Here is a 19,358-nt window from a genome sequence, read left to right on the forward strand (position 1 = left end):
TAACTACTTCTTGGGCCATTTTGCTGTTTTGAGACAAGATAAATTATAAGAAGAAACAATATTTAATTACATTTTCAACAAAAATATCTAAAGCACTGGCTGAAAGCTTTACATATGATAGATAGATATGACAGGTAGATATTACTGTTTGTTTTGTGTCACTGGTTTCTGAATCATAATTTCACTAGCCTCGTATAACTTGGCACTAGTGTCTCAAGAGGTAGTCCTGGCCTCTATCCACTTAGAGACACACAGAATGGTTTGGCATGGAAGGGAGCTTAAATATCACCCAGTTCTAACCCCCTGCCATGGGCAGGGACACCTCCCACCAGACCAGGTTGCTCAAAGCCCCATCCAGCCTGACCTTGAGCAGCACTTCCAGGGATGGGGCATCCACAGCTTCTCCGGACAACCTGTGCCAATGCCTCACCACCCTCACAGTAAAGAATTTCTTCCTTCTATCTAATCTAACCCTACCCTCTTTTAGTTTAAAACCATTCCCCCTTGTCCTATCATGCCACGCCCTGACAAAGAGTCCCTCCCCAGCTTTCCTGTAGGCCCCCTTTACATACTGGAAGGCTGCTATAAGGTCTCCCAAGAGTCTTCTCTCCAGGATGAACAACCCAAACTCCCTCAGCCTGTCTTTGTAGGAGAGGCTCCAGCCTTCCTCTGGACTTGTTCTAACAGCTCCATGTCCTTCTTGTGCTGGGGGCCCCAGAGCTGAATGCAGAACTCCAGGCAGAGCCTCATGAGAGCAGAGCAGAGGGAGACAATCACCTCCCTCGCCCTGCTGGCCAGGCTTCTTTTGATGCAGCCCAGGATACGTTTGGCTTTCTGGGCTGCAGGCACACATTGCTGTCTCATGTTGAGCTTCTCATCCACCAACACACCCAGGTCCTTCTCCTCAGGGCTGCTCTCAATCCATTCTCTGCCCAGCAGCTAGTTCTCAGCTCAGCTTCCTTTGCATCCACTCAATGGTTCATGCGATCACACACTGCACTAAATCATAGTCTGGATTCTGGGTAAAACTGCTTTTCTTTTTTACTTCTGTCCTGGGTTCAGATTCTGCACATACCGGCACTCAAGTGTCTGTTCATGAGAGGTAGCAGGAACTAGTAACTGATGGAGGGCAGAACTGCTTCTTTCAGAAGCAGTGCTAATTTACAAAATTTGCAAATAACAACTGCAGCTTAACAGCTTTCAAAACAATGGCACATTTGACAGCTCTGTAACGTCATACTTAAAGTGGCAGTTATAATCAGAGCTAGTCATGCAATGTATTTTGTGTTTATTTTTTTTTTTTAGTGTTTAAAAAAAAATACATTTGCCAATAGCAAAATTCTCAGCTAAAACAAGAATGTTTATTTCAGGTCAGTTGAACACATTTTGCCTTTGTCCAACTTTTGAAGCTACTTTTTAAAATTTGCTTAAACGTAGGATAGTTTTGAAATATGTTGTGTTTCAAAGCAAAGAAATGTTACAAAACTGTTACAATTCCTATCATTTCCCCAACAAAATGAAACATTTCAGAAATTTAAAAAAGTGGATTTTTTTGTATGCTATGAGCCAAAACATTACTATCTCTTGATTTATTAACACAAATATAGTTTGCCATGCTCTGATTTTGTGAATGGTTTCAGTTTCTCATTATCTAGAAATTTCTTCCCCTCCCCTCAAACTGTTAATTCCAATTTTTATGGCCTGGATCTAATATGAAGAGGAAAAACATACACTCTTGGAAAACACTGCTTTAATGATCTTCCTGATAACAGCCTGAATGTCTTGCCTCAGATACTACAGTTAGCTTACCAGAATCTTCTTTTTCCTATTTCTGCATCAAAAATATTTGGGTGTGAAGTATAGCACCCCTAATCTTATTGTTTAGTAAACTGTATATTCCTAAACAAATTGAAACCCTTCCAATACCTTTCCAATTCCAAAATAGCATAAACTACATAAAACAGTATGGAAATTAAGGAACTTAAAGTCAAAGTTGAAAGACTTACAGCCAAATGACAAGTACTACTTTTAATTAAACAAGAAGCTAGATATCTGCAAAAGATTATATGAGACTAACAATGAAAAAGCCCTCTCAAAACCCCACAACAACCAGACGGCTGCTCTGAAGCAGTAGGTGATTCTCCTTTAAATCAGCAATTGCTACAAATACTGATGATCTAACACCTACTTCCTATGTAATTATTTCCCCCCCCAAGTATAACAGTCATAAAAAACATAGTCTAAACTGACAAAATATTAATTATAATTACCTTGTCAGAAACATCATCAGGAACCGGCTCTCGAAGAGCTGGTATCCACGCGAGGATATTGCAGTCTTTGCCACCACTATAGAGTTCCTTTAAGAGAGCAATCAAAAATGACTCCTATACAAATATACTGGACACCAACCAATGTTCAGGAAAAAAAGTGTATGACATATTTATTTAGAAATAAAGACAAATATATCATCTCGAGTTTGTAATATAATCTTGATAAACAATATGCTTTAAAAATATGCTAAGCAAAAAGAGTAAGTTTTGGTATTTCCCCAGACTGCTCACCAAAACACTACAGCTCTTATTTGAATGAACTTTATTGCTTAAATGCACTTTTCTTCTTCTCTCTTTCATGGGTCCTGAACAGAAATCTATTTTAAAAGTTAGTAAGCATAAAGGATGATTTATTGTCAATGGGGAAGTAAGAAAAGGAAAAAAAAAAAGGGAAAAGGAAACATTTTTTTAATGTAACTGAAAAGTATGAATCAACTCAAAATCATCTAAAAAGATACATGCCAGCAGAGTGCATAAGTATGGAGCAAAGAAGTATTAAGTAAACATAGTTTCAGTATGCCTAGGGAAGGAAAAGAACAAATAAAGAACAATATGAAACCTGTGTCCTGCTGGTAAGGCAGAGATCAGAAAGACCGATTTATTATTTTTAATATAAATAACCCTATTTATTATGGTAATGACAAAGGACTGAGATCCCATTGTGCAAGGCACCCTGCAAACACATGGAAGCAAACAGTCTCTGCACTGAACAGCTAACAGTCAAATACAGCTTTATCTATGTAGTTCGTTTGTATATGAACTTCTCTGTCATTGCAAACTGAGAATGTTTTGCTAATGAGAAATACTGCACGACCTTTGCATTACATTTTGCACTAACAATACTTATATTTTCCCAATGAACAAGCACAAAGTTATTCTCTTATGCCTTCAATCTTTAGTCATACTCCTGCTTATTATATAAAATGTCTGACAACACTTGAGTGTTGCCATGTGTTTAAACTGCCCAAGAGAGATACACAAAATATTTTTTCTGTATTAAGGCTGACATTAAAAAAGCTTTGCTTTAAACGTGCTGGCTTCCGAACCCAAGATAATAACTGTGCATATGTGCATAATTATTATATGTTGATTCAACATAAATTCAATAAACTATTCCAGTTCCATCTTTGCAGAATGTCTCCTTCTGTATTCTCTATATTTAATTCTAGAACTGCCTGAATTACACTGCTGGTGTCGGAACTTAATGCCTAATTCCTCAAAATACCCATTTAGTCTTGGGTATTACTGGGTAGTTTTATTCAAGTGAGCTAACATACTCACTTCTGTAAAACCACTCCCATGAATGAAGTTACTCACACATCAAACACTTACAAGTTTAGAGTTTATAGTTTTATGATAGAGAAACAACCTACTTATCTTGCTTAATAGAAGACTACAGGTCAAAGTTACACCAAGGTACAGGTCAAATCTCACTTCATCCTGTCAGCAGTACTTTACTCAATCATCCCCTTTTTGGCAGGATGCAGAATATCACTTGAACTTTAAAACAAGAAACTCCTCCCCCCCTCCCCCCCCCCCAAATTCCTCTTTGTAAGTAATGTAATGGGGACATCAGCATACTTCCACTTAATCTTTATTAATACTTGTCTCATTTTTTGATCCTGGAATTGCAAGATCTTCAGTTAATATACACTGCATTGACTAATATTTACAATTAATTATTACAGCGTGAAATGGTGACTCACACAAAGTCAGTCAAAATAGGTGCCAGCGGATAAAGCTCCTTTCATGTTTACAGTACAGTATAGTGTAATATTTCCATATGATGCTTTAAAACTCCGAGGAAAGGTTGCAATAAGACTGAATCTAACTTTTAGTTTCTTTACGTGTTGTCCTATGCTGTATTTGCCAAATACCTTTGCAGATGTCATTGGCATTTCCTGAACAATAGAAGTAACTATAATTTAGAACAACAGTGGTTCCTGAGACATGGCTAATATTTTATGACATGTTATTTGTGCGTGGGGCTTTACTTCACTTCTTTTTCTGAGAGGGAAACGTAAGTCTTGTTTGTTTACTTAAATTATTTTAAGCAGTTAACATCGCACAATGGTATCCAGCATATTCAATCGAACAGTAAACATCATCTAAAAGATTTCACAATGAGGATTTCCTCTTCCACACCACCCTTGAAATTACCTACCTCTGATTAGATTAATGGCTCTTATTAATGGGCCAAATTCTGCAGTTCTTATTACTCAAGCAGACTAACGTCTTATTAACTTCACAGAGAGATTTACGTAAGGAAAAAAAATAGGCCAACAATAATATAGTGGATTTTATGGCTCTATTCCCAGGATCTCATAAGGGATATATACACACATTAACTAAATCTCTTACCACCCTGTGGAAATAGCTCCACACAGTATCTCAAACACAAAGGGTTTTCCACACAAACCTGCTAATTAATTTGGACCTAATAAGAACAGACAAAGAGTAATATCATTGGATTGCAAATAGCTAGCTGCTTGGGTATCTGGCATCATATTGATTACATGGCTCTGATCAAACAGAAGAAACTTCTCACCTCAGATACAAAATTGGTGCAATGTTGAAGTGCCTTTAAAGACTAGGCCAGTTATGAGTTGAAATGATGATAACGATTAAAATACAGCTAAATAAACAGAAAGAAAGTAAAGGACTGGCTGCAATCAATATTAGCCAGAAGCTTTGAACATAGGAAAAACAGTAAGGAAAAACTACTGACCAAATTTGGGGGTGGGTAGGAAAAGCAGTTTGGGAGGGTTAAAGAAAGAAAGAAAAAAAAGTTTAAAATAATATTAATGAAAAACAACAACAACAACAAAAAAAAAAAACTAACAAAGACAGAGACCAACTACTAGGTGGAAATAGTAAAAACTACACAGAACAGATGTAGACCTAGTTTCATATGAACAGAGTTTACCAGTTTTGGATGTGCTAAAAAGTAAGAAAGTTGTGAGAAAATGTCACCATTAGGTGAGTAACTTGCAAAGAGACTTAGAAGAGTTGTCTCAGATAACTTCTGGCCTCATTATGTCTTAATAAACAATGAAATATGACAAAGCAGAAAGTGAGCTAATACACCATTCAGAAAAACTAAACAAAAGTAAGTGGAATAATACAGATATTGAAGAACGAATTGACATTTCTTTAACCTTAAACAAGACAGAGGAAACATGAGTAAAGGAACTGGTTAATGAAGAGTTAAGATATTAGGAATATAAATAAAATAAAGCAAAACATTTTGCAAATAATCAGGTTTTACCAAGCAAAATTGATTTTATTTACAATTAGTTCAACTGAAAATAGAAATGCACAGTTGTGAATTTCTCTAACATACTGACTTAATATTGCTTGCAGGAGTAAAATAGAATAAGTAACTATATATTTTACAAATATGGCTGCATTCTCAAAAAAAGGAGATGTAACTAGGAAATCATAGTTTCTAGATGAATTATATGAAGACTGATCAATGTAATTGTCTCAAGACAGAACGAGCTATTTGGAAGCACAAGTGTGAACATAAACAGATGAAATACCACTGCCACTACCTTCAGTGCTGACACAAAGACTATAATAATGTGATTCCATCAGAGAAACAATTTAATACTACCAAAGGCAAGGACATTTAAAGAAAAAGAAAATGCATCCACAGTTCAAGAACGCAGAAATGTACTGTGGTAAAGCGTGAGTCTAAAAGAGAGTCAGGGATCACAGAGGATAAACAAATGAAGTTTCTGTCAACATAAACCTACAGCTACAGTGACTGAGCACCCACCCAATGCAGCTCATGGGTGGATGTACACATGCTCACAAATCATGAGTGATCGTTTTCTAAGGATCTTAAAAGGGAAGCACAACACAGAAAGATGCATTTCCAAACTGGAAAACGTGATATACATTGAGATTTAGGAAGTCTCATCTCTTCAGCTTATCAAAAAGAATACCAACGACTTTTATATAAGCACACCATCACTTTCATTTGGAAACTATTCTTAAAAAGACATAGGGCTTTTTACTCTAGTCAAGAACAGTCAAAAAGAACTAATAAACAGAAACTAAATCCAGAAAAGATGTATCTTAGATATTACATGAATATTCCACCTTCCAGTGGATACTCTACCTGACATTCCAGAATATTTTACCATGTGTAGTAAAGCCCTGGTTCTATTGACTCATCTCTGTAAGTTGTTTAAAACTTTCTGTGACGTCTATCTCAGTGGCAGGGAAACTGTGTTTAAATCAAAGTTACAGGACTCAAAGCGAGAGCCACTAGATTAAATTCTGATGTGTTTTATAAGAGGTCACAAAAAGTACCGCTAGCCCTTTCTTGACTAAAATATTTCTGCCTGATATTTTAGAACTGAAAGACTAGAAAGGAGCAGCTGGAACATTAGGCACAATCCTCAGCACATAAAGGCAAGTATACAATGAACTTAAAATCCATGCTAACCTTTACTCTGCTCTTGCCACACCACAAGCCATAAGAACAATCTTTTGTAAAATATCACATGACAAATTGGTCTTTGTTACTCTTAAGTCTTAAATGATGTGAGAAAAATATACCACAGGAGGAAAGGAAAACTCTGAAAGAAAATAAAAAAGTTTGGCATAGCCACAAATCCCTGTAATGCTACGCTATCTCTTAGATGAAACATTTTCAGATTAATTTAAGAAGCTTACCAGGTTCTCAATGACTTTATTGAAACTGTTCGTAGATCCAGTGATGGGTATAACTACAGACATCTGAACAAGATTATATTAGCTAAATACTTCAGAGGTTTCTCAGTACTGCATGTAATACTAATGCACTTCACCTCAACGAACAACACATTCTTTCTTACTGTGAATATTCTTTGGTATTTCAGGGAAAGGCAAATACCTCCTCTTCACTCTTACAGAAAACACGAAAAAGTCTTAACGTATAAGATGTATTAATAGCAATATACTGCCAAAAATTATTATAGGAATATGGAAAGTTACGTATGTGAGAAGAAATGAATAGTGGACGGAACCCAGCATACAAAGGGCCATCACAGGAATTTGACCAAACCTTTTTTCAGTCAATACAAAGGCCACAGAACTCTCTGTTTAGTCAAATTTTTTGATTAAAGTTCTTCCCTGAAAATGATTCTTTTTCTGCATATGGTTTGTCAATCTGCATAAATATTCCAGGTTTTTGCCAATACTTTACTTACCTGAAAGTTAGGTTGAAATACACAGCAGTCAACAGTATTATAATGTCCTCTCAGCATAGTTATCAGTTCTCCTGAGAAAACTGTATAAACAGAAATAGTACTACCACATGGTACAAAGGCAAACTCCGGACTACAGCCACAAGAAATGGCGAATTTGAGTCCTTTTCTACTTTCATTGCGGACTTTGCCATAGTTCACCTGCAAAATAAAAGATTATGTAGTTAGCTATTAATTAAAACAACATGAGATAATTTACATAAAAAGATAAATTTTATTTCTTCATTAATACACAATAAAATTCATTAAGTAAGCTTCACAATGCTAACTCAACCCTTGAGATTCCCAATTACTGATGTGTATCAAGAGAATAATTTTGTCCTGTTAATGTTCACTCTCGCCTTCATATTAACTTTAAGGAAGGGAAAGAAAGATATGCCTAAAAAACAGCAATTTCACACTTAGAAATAAAATTTGCCTAGGTTGTTATGTGCCAGATTTACACTGAGTACCTAAACTACCACTGAAATCAGAACTGGTTCAGGAATTACCTCCTTAAACATACAACAAGATGATACAACATAATTGCTTTCTCTCAAATACTGAAACCATTAAAAGAACTCATTACACACAACACTATACAGTTATAAGACATATTATCTTAGGTTCCAACAATTGGATACTTAAAATTTAAAGCTTTAAAGATGCAGCAATTACCTTTTCACAGCAAGTTCTCCTTACAATATGCCAAGTGCACACACACAAAAAAACATTGATACATCACATCTAAATATTATTTTCAAATAGGAACAGAAGGAAGAAGGTAACAATGTTTCTTCTAGTTGGTAGTGGGTGTAGGCCAAGCCACAGGGTTTTATTTACAATTTCAGCAGGAAGTGTAAAGTTAGTGGTCTCAGCCTAGCTTTTATTGAGTGCATTCATGTCAGAAAGATATTTAAAATCCCACCAGTTTCCTGCAAGACTTTTGCCCACAGACTGAAGAAAAACTGACCTGCCATTACTTTTCACTCTGTAAGTAACCTTTATCAGTCACCCAATGCTGCAGAGAACTAAACTTCTGAAGTGCATGCACCAATAGGATAGCAAAGAACAGAAACACCAGTCTAGCCAACACAAGAACTAGCTCAAGAGGTTCTCAGTACGTCATCCTTTGCTGTAGGAAGAAAGAACAGAGGAAAAGTATCTGCAACACAGAGATCCTGCATCTCTCCCTCATGAGTTAGCAAGAAATGACAGAAGATAATAAGCAGCCTGAAAACAACTGAAGGGCAAGCAGAAGGATGGCATGAGTAAAGGATGTCAAAGATAAAAGAGCTTAATAATTTGTTAAAATATTATCTACTAGTTAAGAATGATAAACAAAAATTCCCTGACCATATAAAAAATGTTCCTGCCCATGGCAGAGGCATTGGAATAAGACAGTCTTTAAGGTCCCTTCCACTCCAAACCATGCTATTCTATGAAAAATGCCTGTCTTCTATCAGCAGCTGAAACCTGGAGTTCACCACCAAGAAATTCAGTATTGTTCACTGTAAGAACACCTGGGCTAAGAACAAATGCCACATTTCTGTGACCCTGGCTTATGAGTTGTGTGAAGTGCCTTGAAAATGAAAGTAGCATTACAAAGAATAGCTTATTAGCATCTATACATCCAAGCTCTTGATAAGTCTTATACAGATAAAAAGCTCCTGAAGGTTAAAAGCGTTGTTTCCAAACTGGGAAACGCTGCAGTTGGAAACAGCAGTCTAAGTAGGTTCTCTATAATATATCAAAAGTAATTCATGAAAAAATACAGAAGCGTATTTACAGGAACAGCTGTACTGGGCTTACGTGACAAGGTTTTGGTAGCGGGGGGGCTGCAGGGGTGGCCCAGCAGCTGCCCCCTGTCAGATAAGAGCCAGCTCCAGCCAGATCCAAAAGGGACCTGCTGCTGGCCAGAGCCCATAGGAGATATTTGCACCTCTGCGAGAGCATATTTAAGAAAGGGGAAAAAAAATGCTGCGTAGCAGCAGCTGGGAGAGCAAGGAGTGAGAAGCAGCCCTGCAGCCCCCCAGGTCAGTGCAGCAGGAGGGCAGGAGGAGCTCCAGGCAGGCAGCAGCAGTTCCCCTGCGGCCTGTGCAGAGGCCCCTGGTGGAGCAGGCTGTCCCCCTGCAGCCCATGGGTCCCACACGGAGCAGATCTCCACACTGCAGCCCGTGGAGGAGCCCCCGCTGGAGCAGGTGGATGTGGCCTGGAGGAGGCTGAGGCCCATGGAGAGCCCCCGCAAGAGCAGGCCCCGGGCCGGAGCTGCAGCCCGTGGAGAGGAGCCCACACAGGAGCAGGGGTCTGGGGGGAGCTGCCGCCCATGGGGGACCCGTGCTGGAGCAGTTTGATCCTGGGGGATGGACCCCATGGTACGGAGCCGTGTGGGAGCAGGTCTTAAAGAGCTTCTGCCTGTGGGCAGCCCCCACAGGCTCAGTCTGGGAAGGACGGCGTCCCGTGGGAGGGACCCCACGGGGAGCAGGGGCAGAGACGGACCATGAAGGAGCAATGGAGACGAAGCGTCAGGGACTGACCGCAGCCACCATTCCCTGTTCCCCTGTGCCCCTTGAGGGGAGGAGGTAGAAGAGGGTAGATGGAGAGAAGGTGGTTTTAGTTTGCTTTTATTTTCTCACTGCTCTAGTCTGCTAGTGATAGGCAATAAATTATATTAATCTTCCTATGCGAGTTTGTTTTGCCTCTGACGATAATTAGTGAGTAATCTCCCTGTCCTTATCTCAAGCCATGATCCTTTTTTCATCATGTTTTCTCCCTGTTCCTCTGAGGAAGGGGAGTGAGAGAGCTGCATGCCCGAGTTAGCTAGCCATCAGCATGAAACCATCACATCAGTATGCCTTACACCTAAATAAACTTAATCAAAACTATTATAATTTTGACCAAAAAAAAAACCATATTTTTTAATGTAGAGGGAGAAATCAACTACAAATGCCTGAAATTCACAAAATATTTCATGATTTAAAAGAAATAGTCTTTCCAATAAAAGTAACAATATTTTAAGACATACAAATTCACTGTACTACATAGCATTATACAGATCTTGTTTTCAAATAATATCATTCTGTAACCATTGCTCTTTGACAAAAATGCACACCTACTTGTATATGCGCTGTTAATAAAGCTCCCTGGGTTAATTTTAAAGCTCTCTAATTTCCATGGCTTTTAGTGAAAAAAAAATCTGTGTTTCTCAGTGTGAAATCTTTCAACAATAAGCTAACACATTTTTAAATGTTGTCAGGTAAATATTCTAAAACAGATGTCTTTCCTTGCCAGGTTCCTGATCTGTACCATGTTGATTGCCTTCATACATTTGAGGCAAATACAAGGATCAGTCAGGATGAGCCAGGCAAGGAGGGAGACTACTTGTTGCTGTAAGGTTAAATAAAGTGTGCTCATAGCTAAGAGCACTTATGTAAGAAAAATTTAGTAAAAAGGAGTCTAAAGAAAAATCTCTCTCATCATAAAAGTGTGTATGAAGAAAGAGTTTTATTAGCATACAGATAGGTTGTTTTTTTTATATTGAGAGAATATTTTAATGAGATATGGGTATTACATTATGTCCCTTGTGGATACTATTGCTCATTTTGTAAAGATAGTGTCTGTAAACACTGACTGTGTTAAGCCTTGTTAATGCTAGCACTTTTAAGAGGCATATTGCTGTGCCTATAAAGAGCAATTAAAGTCCTTTTCATAACATGTCAGCTCTAAGAGCCACAATTCCCAAGTCACAACACTACTCATAGCAAAGGCATGTACAATAAAAGGGAGGAGTAAAGGCTAGGAAGAAAAAAAAATCTGGATATACATAGTGTAAACACTTCTGTTGGTAGAGATGCGATGGAAAAGAAAGAATGCTGCCAAATCAAGAACTGAATTAAGATCATAAAAACTGTTTTTGTTCTTTGCACAAAGAAAGAAGCAAAAATTTGCCTCCTCCTATTTGATTATGCCTATTCTCAGTGAATCAGTGCTCTGTATTCCATTTTGCAATAAAGGATGCACACAAGATGTGAACAATTCCAACATTAACTTCTTTTACTAGCAGAAACAATCCACTAGGCCCCAAGCTAGTCTTACTGCTCAAAAATTTCACGTGCATGGATTAATTTCTGTATCTTTTGATGGAGGAATATTCAAATTTGAAGAAAAAAGAAGACAGATCTATCACTGAGGTATAGAAGGACTTCAGAAAACCATTGTGAAGACTTGTTAAGCATTATATGAAGGTGCTTAAACTTGTGATGCACATTTTCTTCTTTGCACACATTCTTCAGCATCTTGATTCTCTTTTGTGCCCAGTAGGTTTCTTAACAGGGATGGGATGCTGAATCATTGCATTTTAGAACTTACACCTTTTTCCGTGGCAACAAATAACATGTCTTTATTTTGTTTTATGCCAATGTTTTACTGAGTGATTCATCACAGGGGTCTTATCTTAAAAGGAAAGAAAAGACACTAAGTGCTATTACTGGTTTATAATGAAAACCAACAAATCTTGTCAAGAAGTCCCCATACTCTGAGTTTATAACTGTAAAGGAAAACTGTTCATTATCTCTTGTAATGTTCAAACCACAATTCACTTTTCCCAATTACAATGTTTATTCTCTATCATCTACTCATGTAACTAGGAGTATTTTTGAACAGCTTGTGACGTTTGTTGGTTACTGAGACTACTGAAAAACTGCCATGCAAAATGGTCTCTTCTTTGAAATAACTAACCTTAAAAAAGAATTATAGTTTCAGTGGTGTTATTACATACCAGCTAAATAAGTGTATCTGTACCACAGTTTGAAATTCTGCTGCAAAAATAACTATATGGTATTCAATAAAATTAATTGATAGGGTACATTCTCTTTGATCTTCACAGTTCAATTTTTATTTTGATCAGACTTTTTGTATTGTCACTTAGCTGTGGAATGATTGCAATCAGCGAAAACACATTATGCATTGGTTACGTGCACTGTTTTAATTGGCTTAATATCCCCAAAGGAAGTATAAAGGCACTAACCACATATATTAGGGTAGTGAGGGAAGAACATCATGTTGTCTTCTACAGGAAAGCTACAGTATCACTTCCACAAGGGGATCCAAAATTGCTGTATTTCTTTCTCAACACTGCAAGCACAGTTCCTGTTTTACTTCCATGCCCCCACTCTGTAGAATAGTGCTGTTAATGGACGGGGATGTGAGCATCCTACAGTGGCACTGGCAGCTTGTTCCTTGTGCAAACTTCTCCAAATGCTTCCTGTTAGACTAACTCCAGCGGAGTATATTAAGAATGATCAATCATAAAAAAAATAAAAAAATAAAAAATCTTTCAACATAGAGGAAAAACATGCTTTGTATTAAAACTGCAGTGTCACCTCATACCAGAGCTGGAACTTGCCCAACCTCATAAAGAACTGAACCAAACAGCTCAAACTACAGATTAATAATCAATTATTTCTAAGGAGCTCACTAAAAGTTCACTAGCTACATAGGTGCCATATTGTGCAAAGGCATGCCAGTTAAAGTGTGCGACAGGGGAGAAATGCAGTTTTTATATATGTAAGAGCAGTGTTTATATCTATAATATATACATATATATAGGCTGTCTTATTCCTTGAAACAACAATGATGCATTTCATCAGCTTAGTTATAATGAAATTGCAGCTGAAACGCACTTGCTACCTTGGATCTAATTGTTTCAGTTTTCTCAAGCAGTTAATCTTACATGGAAAGATGTGCTAGGAAGACACACTGAATCAGAATATCCTGAGTTGGACAGGACGCACAAGGATCATTAGGTCCACCCAGGACCACCCAAAAATCAGACCTTAAACTGTATTCATTTTAACATTTCTCAGTATTTTTTCCTATAATATTCACAACTTAGTTTCTTCTTCTAACTTACTAATTCAAGGAAGCTAAAAAAAAAAGGTGCACAATTTTTACTGTATTTAATTCACAAAAAGGAAAAAGAGTAGCAGGTACAATATCTCTTCATTGTTCATACCTAAATGTTAGAACTTATGTGCTTTTTTCAATGTTTAAATTGATATTACAGTCATTTGTATTTCTGTAGACTATCCACATAAAAATATACTATTTTTTTTCAGTAGAAGAGTTGAAAACATAAATCAGTTGGCATTCTAATAATATTTTTTTAAAAAAAAACTAACTAACCAAAACAAAAAATTATAACTCAGGACTCTTGGTCCTTGTCTCTCTCCACTGAGACTCTTCAGGGGTCTGTTGTGGGACCGGTACTGTTTAATATCTTTATTAAGTGACATAGACAGTGGGATCGAGTGCACCCTCAGCAGGTTTTCAGATGAAACCAAGCTGAGTGGTGCAGCTGATACACCAGAAGGAAGAGACGCCATCCAAAGGGACCTGGACAAGCTAGAAAAGTGGGCCCGCATAAACATCATGAGGTTCAACAAAGCCAAGTGCCAGGTGCTGCACCTGGGTTGTGGAAATCCCAGACATGAGCATGGACTAGAAGTCCTTGAGAGTGTGCCTGAGGAGAAAGGCTTGGGGGTTCTGGTGGATGAGAAGCTCGACATGAGCCAGCAGTGTGTGCTTGCAGCCCAGAAGGCCAACTGAGTCCTGGGTTGCATCAACAGAGGGGTAGCCAGCACGTGGAGGGAGGGAATTGTGCCCCTCTGCTCTGCCCTTGTGAGGCCCCAGCTGGAGTGCTGCATCCAGTTCTGGGGCCCCCAGCACAAGAAAGACCCAGGCCTGTTAGAGCGAGTTCAGAGGAGGGCCATGAGGATGATCAGAGGGGTGGAGCATCTCTCCTATGAAGACAGGCTGAGGGAGCTGGGGCTGTTCAGCCTGGAGAAGAGAAGCTCTGGGGTGACCTCATTGCAACTTTCCAATACTTAAAGGGGGCTTATAAGAGAGATGCAGAATGACTTTTTGCTTGAGCAGATAATGACAGGACAAGGGAGAATGGTTTTAAACTAACAGAGAGAGGCTTACATGAGATTTTAGGAGGAAATTCTTCAGTCAGAGGGTGGTGTGGAACTGGAACAAGTTGCCAAGAATTCTGTATGCCCCATCCCTGGAGGTGTTCAAGGCCAGGCTGGAAGAGGCCTTGATCTAGTGGTTGGCATCGCTGCCCATGACAGGGGCATTGGAACTAGGTAATCTTTAAGGTCCCTCCAAACCCAAGCTGTTTTGTGGACTCTCCGGATGGAAACAATGAAGTGACAGCAGCCACTTTCAGATCTGTCTCAAAGTCAGAATTTTCTAGCTTAAGCATCCCAGCTACAAAACAATCCTCCCAGTGAAAGCAAACAAACAAACAAAAACGAAATAGCCAACTTTTATGGAAAAGGGTCCATAAATGTCCTATATTAATGATTTGAGAAATTTGGGAGGACAGCTGAAACTTATCTGTATTTGTTTCTAGCACTTGCACTTAACCCTACTTGCATATTCAACCCCACAAGAGTACAAGCCAAACTTGACATAGTTATCAAGTATTTAAAGCTAGTTTACAGAGAAGTACTCATGTTTCCTATCTGCTGTTGTGTGGTTCTCTTTCTCTTCATAAAAGCTAGGTATCCACCAAAACCTCTATTTGTTGATAAAAACTACTGCTGAAATCAGGAATAAAAAATTGGGACATTTGGGCAAGGAAGCATATATAGGAATTTGGGTGGAGAGATGTAGAAAAAAACTGATGCATACAAGCAAACGGAGGTTACTTTTTTGTGTACATTTTCCCCCAGTGTGGTGAGAGATTCAATATAGTCACCTGCTTTTAGTGCAGGCTCCTTTATATAATTGTATGTCCAGCCAAAGAGAAGGGGGAAGGTGGTATTAGCAAGAAGGAAAAAAAAATGTTCAAAAGGACTAGCTAGCAGGGGAAATAAAAGGACTGTGGTATGAGCACATATTACATTCACATGCATTTGTCTGCTGTTGTCTTATAATTATTTTAAGATTACCTCTAGATAAGGGATAAGGTGTGTGAATAAAGAAAACTGAGCAAAATAAATCTGGACCTTAGATAACAAGATAGAATCATGCTACTCAATGCCAAAAAAAAAAAAAAAAAAAAGTAGAACAGCCAATGAAACAAGCCAATAAACTAACAGGCACAGAAAAACAAGAAACAGTGACACAGCTGGTTGTAGTAGAGTGAACAAACTATATTATCCACTTTGGTAATGGTGATTTGAAGACAGAAAGATGTTTGTATATAAAGTACTGAGAACAAGCTGGCAAATATGGGTAGCATGGGGACAGAAAAGTGCTTTCATTTAAATGCCTACAGGGAATGGTTTTTGCCCTGTTCTGAAACTAAGCATCAGAATTAAAACTGACTGGCTTACGAGGTGGCTCTGTGCAAACCTCAACAAATTCAACAAGGTCACACACCTGGATGGGGGCAATCACAAGCACAAAGATAGGCTGGGCAGAGAATTAGCTGACAGCAGCCCTGAGGAGCACTTGGGGGTATCAATTGATTAAAAATTCACAGTCAGTGGGCAAGGTGAGCCTGCAGCCCAGAAAGACACCTGTCCTGGTCTGCATCAAAAGGAGTGTGGTCAGCAGGTGGAGGGAGGTGATTGTCCCCCTCTGATCTACTCTTGTGAGATCCCACCTGAAGGACTGCATTCAGCTCTGGGCACCCTAATGTAAGAAGGACGTGGACCTATTGGACAAGCCCAGAGGAGGGCAACAAGGATGAATGAGAGGGCTGGAGTGGCTCTTCTATGAAGACAGGCTGAGGGAGGTGGGCTTGTTCAGCCTGGAGAAGAGAAGACTCCGGGAAAACCTCAGAGTGGCTTTCCAGTACCTAAAGGGATTCTGTAAAAAAGCTGGAGAGGAACTCTTTGGAAGGACTACAGCAGTTGGACAAGGGCTTTAAACTACAAGAGGGAAGATTTAGATTAGATATTTGGAAGAAATTCATTACTCAGAGGGTGGTGAGGCACTGGAACAGGTTGCCCAGAGAAGCTGTGGATGCCCCATCCCTGGAAGTGCTCAAGGCCAGGCTGGATGGGGCTTTGGGCAACCTGGTCTGGTGGGAGGTGTTCCTGCCCATGGCAGGGGGTTGAATCTGGGTGGTCTTTAAGGTCCCTTCCAACCCAAACCTTTCTGTGATTCTATGAAAACATTTCTAAGACAAAGATAAAATTTATTATCCTGACATCAATGACAGACCATCTTCCCATGACTAGCTAAAATCCCATGGAAATTGAGCTACCTATTGTGTCCTTCTTTCAATTTAAATATAGGAGACAATTTTATTTACTGATTAGAATATTAAAACAGGCCATAGAAAGCACTGGAGCATCAGAAGAGATTTTCTTCTTGTTTAGTTGCGATGCAAATACAGAGGGATAGAAAATTTTGACACTGTTCTAAGACTCCCCAGGAGAGATTCCACAAAAACATAAAGGAGAGCTGCAAGAAATCCAGACAGTCAATTAGTGAAACACTCTGATATGGACATGTGTCCTGTAAATAGTACAATGGCAACTGTAAAAAATTCTACAAACAGTCACCGTATATCAAGTTTTTCATTACTGTCTGAAGTATTTTCAGCTATGCTTACAAATAATGAACTTCAAGTTAACAATCAATCTTCAAGTAGACTCAGGCTTCTTCATATATATATATATTTAATTTTAATGAACAAAAATAAGAAAAGAACTCTGGAAAAGAAAATGCTCAAAAAGTCTTCAATGTGATTAAGCAGCTGTATCCTTTATGAAAATGAATAAACAGCTGAAGTTGTAACGACAGTTACACAAATATGTGACCTTTTAAAATCAAATATAAGTAAAATAATAACTGAAGATCCTTGAAAACTTACTAATGTATTTTCTCCAGTGGAGCTGTTCCAGAGTCTCATCCGATCATCCGTACCAATGGTCAACAGATGAAGCCCATCACTCATATAGCATAAACCATTAACTCTCCCATTGTGAGCTGTATTTGCTGTCAGGAAAAAGAGCTGGTTCAGATTTCTACAGAGGAATTTCTTTTTTGTATAGGCATTTAAAGGTATGGTACTTGAAGTACTGTTTAAATGGTAATGTATAAGTAAATTAATAATTTAACTATTGGTTTATAAAAGCATGACTCTCTCCATGGTCACTTAATTTAAAAGAAAAACAATAATAAACAGCTGGTATATACAACAGTTCATTGCACATATTGCTTATAGCTTAATAGAAATGCATTCCATTGATTTCACCTGGCAAAACTGCACATTCTTAAGTAGGATAAAGTGCTAAAATCCAGCTCCATTCTATCACAGCACAACTATGGTGCCCACAAATTAACTCACTGAGAAATAGAATAGGTATCTCTGTCTGCATTATACTGCAGTACACGATTCAGATATACCTCATCGGATAAGAAGAATAAAAGAAGTATTATCTGTTTTCCAACAATATTAATCACTGTGAATTATGCTACAAAAATTCCTTCATTCAGAACCACAATATACAGTCAGTTTCTACTTTGTGATTTAATACCACTTACTATGTATTTTTACCTCAGAGCAGAGACTGTTCAAGTAATTTTTTGGCTTTCCAAAATTAAGTATCTTTGGTCTAAAGTTGATCTAGAGTTAAATTTATGAACTATAATCTACAGTACTGAATCTTTCCCTTTAATTTAGTTTGCTTTTTAGGCATAGGAATGTGACCAAATACAAACACATGCAAATAAGTTGATGTTGTAAGCTAATAAGAACTGATACTAGGCACCATTAATGTGTGATGTACTGAAAAAAAGTTTGATTTAATTTTACAGGAAGCTAAATGATACTACCATAAATCTAAACTCTGTTATATACCCTATAGGATATAATTAAGTAACATAATTGATTTTATAGCACCTTGTCTGAGACAAAATATTCTAGTGGCTTGCACTGGAATCAAGATTAATTTAAATAGGAAAAGGAATGTTCTTTTTGTGGGTTTTATTTGTTTTGTCTTGCTTTTAAGAGAGGGTAATTAACTACTGGAACAGCTCATAAGGTATGAAGTGATTGTTGATTTTATGAAACCTAATCTACATCAGCAATGAATTCTTCTGCTCATAAAATGGATGGCAAATTTTCCCGTTTTAAGGGAAAAAACATTTAGAACAGACACAATCCTGTTGTCAAGGAGATGTCTCTAAACAATATCCCCAACCACAAACACAGTCTCTGTAACAGACGTACCTGAAAAAATTCAATGGAATGTGTTATGCAGTAGGTAACAGCTGGGTTATCATTACTGTCCTTGCTGGCCTTAGTATTCCATACTTACGAAATATAAGAAAGCTAGTTACATATGGATTACTACCAGTTATGGTCTGTTTTACCTGCCTCAGAAGATGCTTTGGTCTTTTCTCCATTGTGCTGATCAAGCGTAGTTAGACATCCAGATGCTCTCCTCACATCCCATAATTTTACTTTACTGTCAGCACTAAGAAAAACAAATTTCACTGATGTATGCATTAGGGAAAATGTTTTCACCCAGGTCGATATCTGACTTTACCCAACCCACCTGGCACTCACCCTGGTCCAACAACTACTCTGAACTACGCATCATGCAGTCACATTTAAGCCAATAGAATTTAATGAAGAGATTTTAAGACAGACTTCAGACTTCTGTTTATATGAATTAATAAATACAGCTGGTACCCTTTAGGCACCTAAGTTGAGTGAAATGGTTGCCTGGGAACTCAGGCAACTGCTTTTGCTATTGCAGCAGTATAGTGTCACTGGTACACAAGCTGGCTACCTACATGTAGGCTGGCTAAGAAGTCACAT

The 19,358-nt window shown here is 38.1% G+C and overlaps 1 protein-coding gene across 5 annotated transcripts in view; it reads right to left on the bottom strand.

Annotated features, from left to right (window-relative positions):
* ERCC8 (ERCC excision repair 8, CSA ubiquitin ligase complex subunit) overlaps nucleotides 1-19,358 on the bottom strand; it is a 34,939-nt gene that overhangs the window by 1,911 nt on the left and 13,670 nt on the right. For all 5 annotated transcript variants that reach the window (XM_035309258.1, XM_035309261.1, XM_035309260.1 and 2 more), the window contains 4 exons: nucleotides 18,908-19,011; nucleotides 17,403-17,527; nucleotides 7,532-7,729; nucleotides 2,271-2,357 (listed from right to left, as the gene is read on the bottom strand). In XM_035309258.1, coding sequence (XP_035165149.1) covers nucleotides 2,271-2,357; nucleotides 7,532-7,729; nucleotides 17,403-17,527; nucleotides 18,908-19,011 — 514 coding nt within the window. The remainder of the gene's footprint in view (nucleotides 1-2,270; nucleotides 2,358-7,531; nucleotides 7,730-17,402; nucleotides 17,528-18,907; nucleotides 19,012-19,358) is intronic.

The sequence above is a fragment of the Oxyura jamaicensis genome, chromosome Z, assembly GCF_011077185.1.
Source record: "Oxyura jamaicensis isolate SHBP4307 breed ruddy duck chromosome Z, BPBGC_Ojam_1.0, whole genome shotgun sequence".
NCBI classification, from domain to species: domain Eukaryota; kingdom Metazoa; phylum Chordata; class Aves; order Anseriformes; family Anatidae; genus Oxyura; species Oxyura jamaicensis.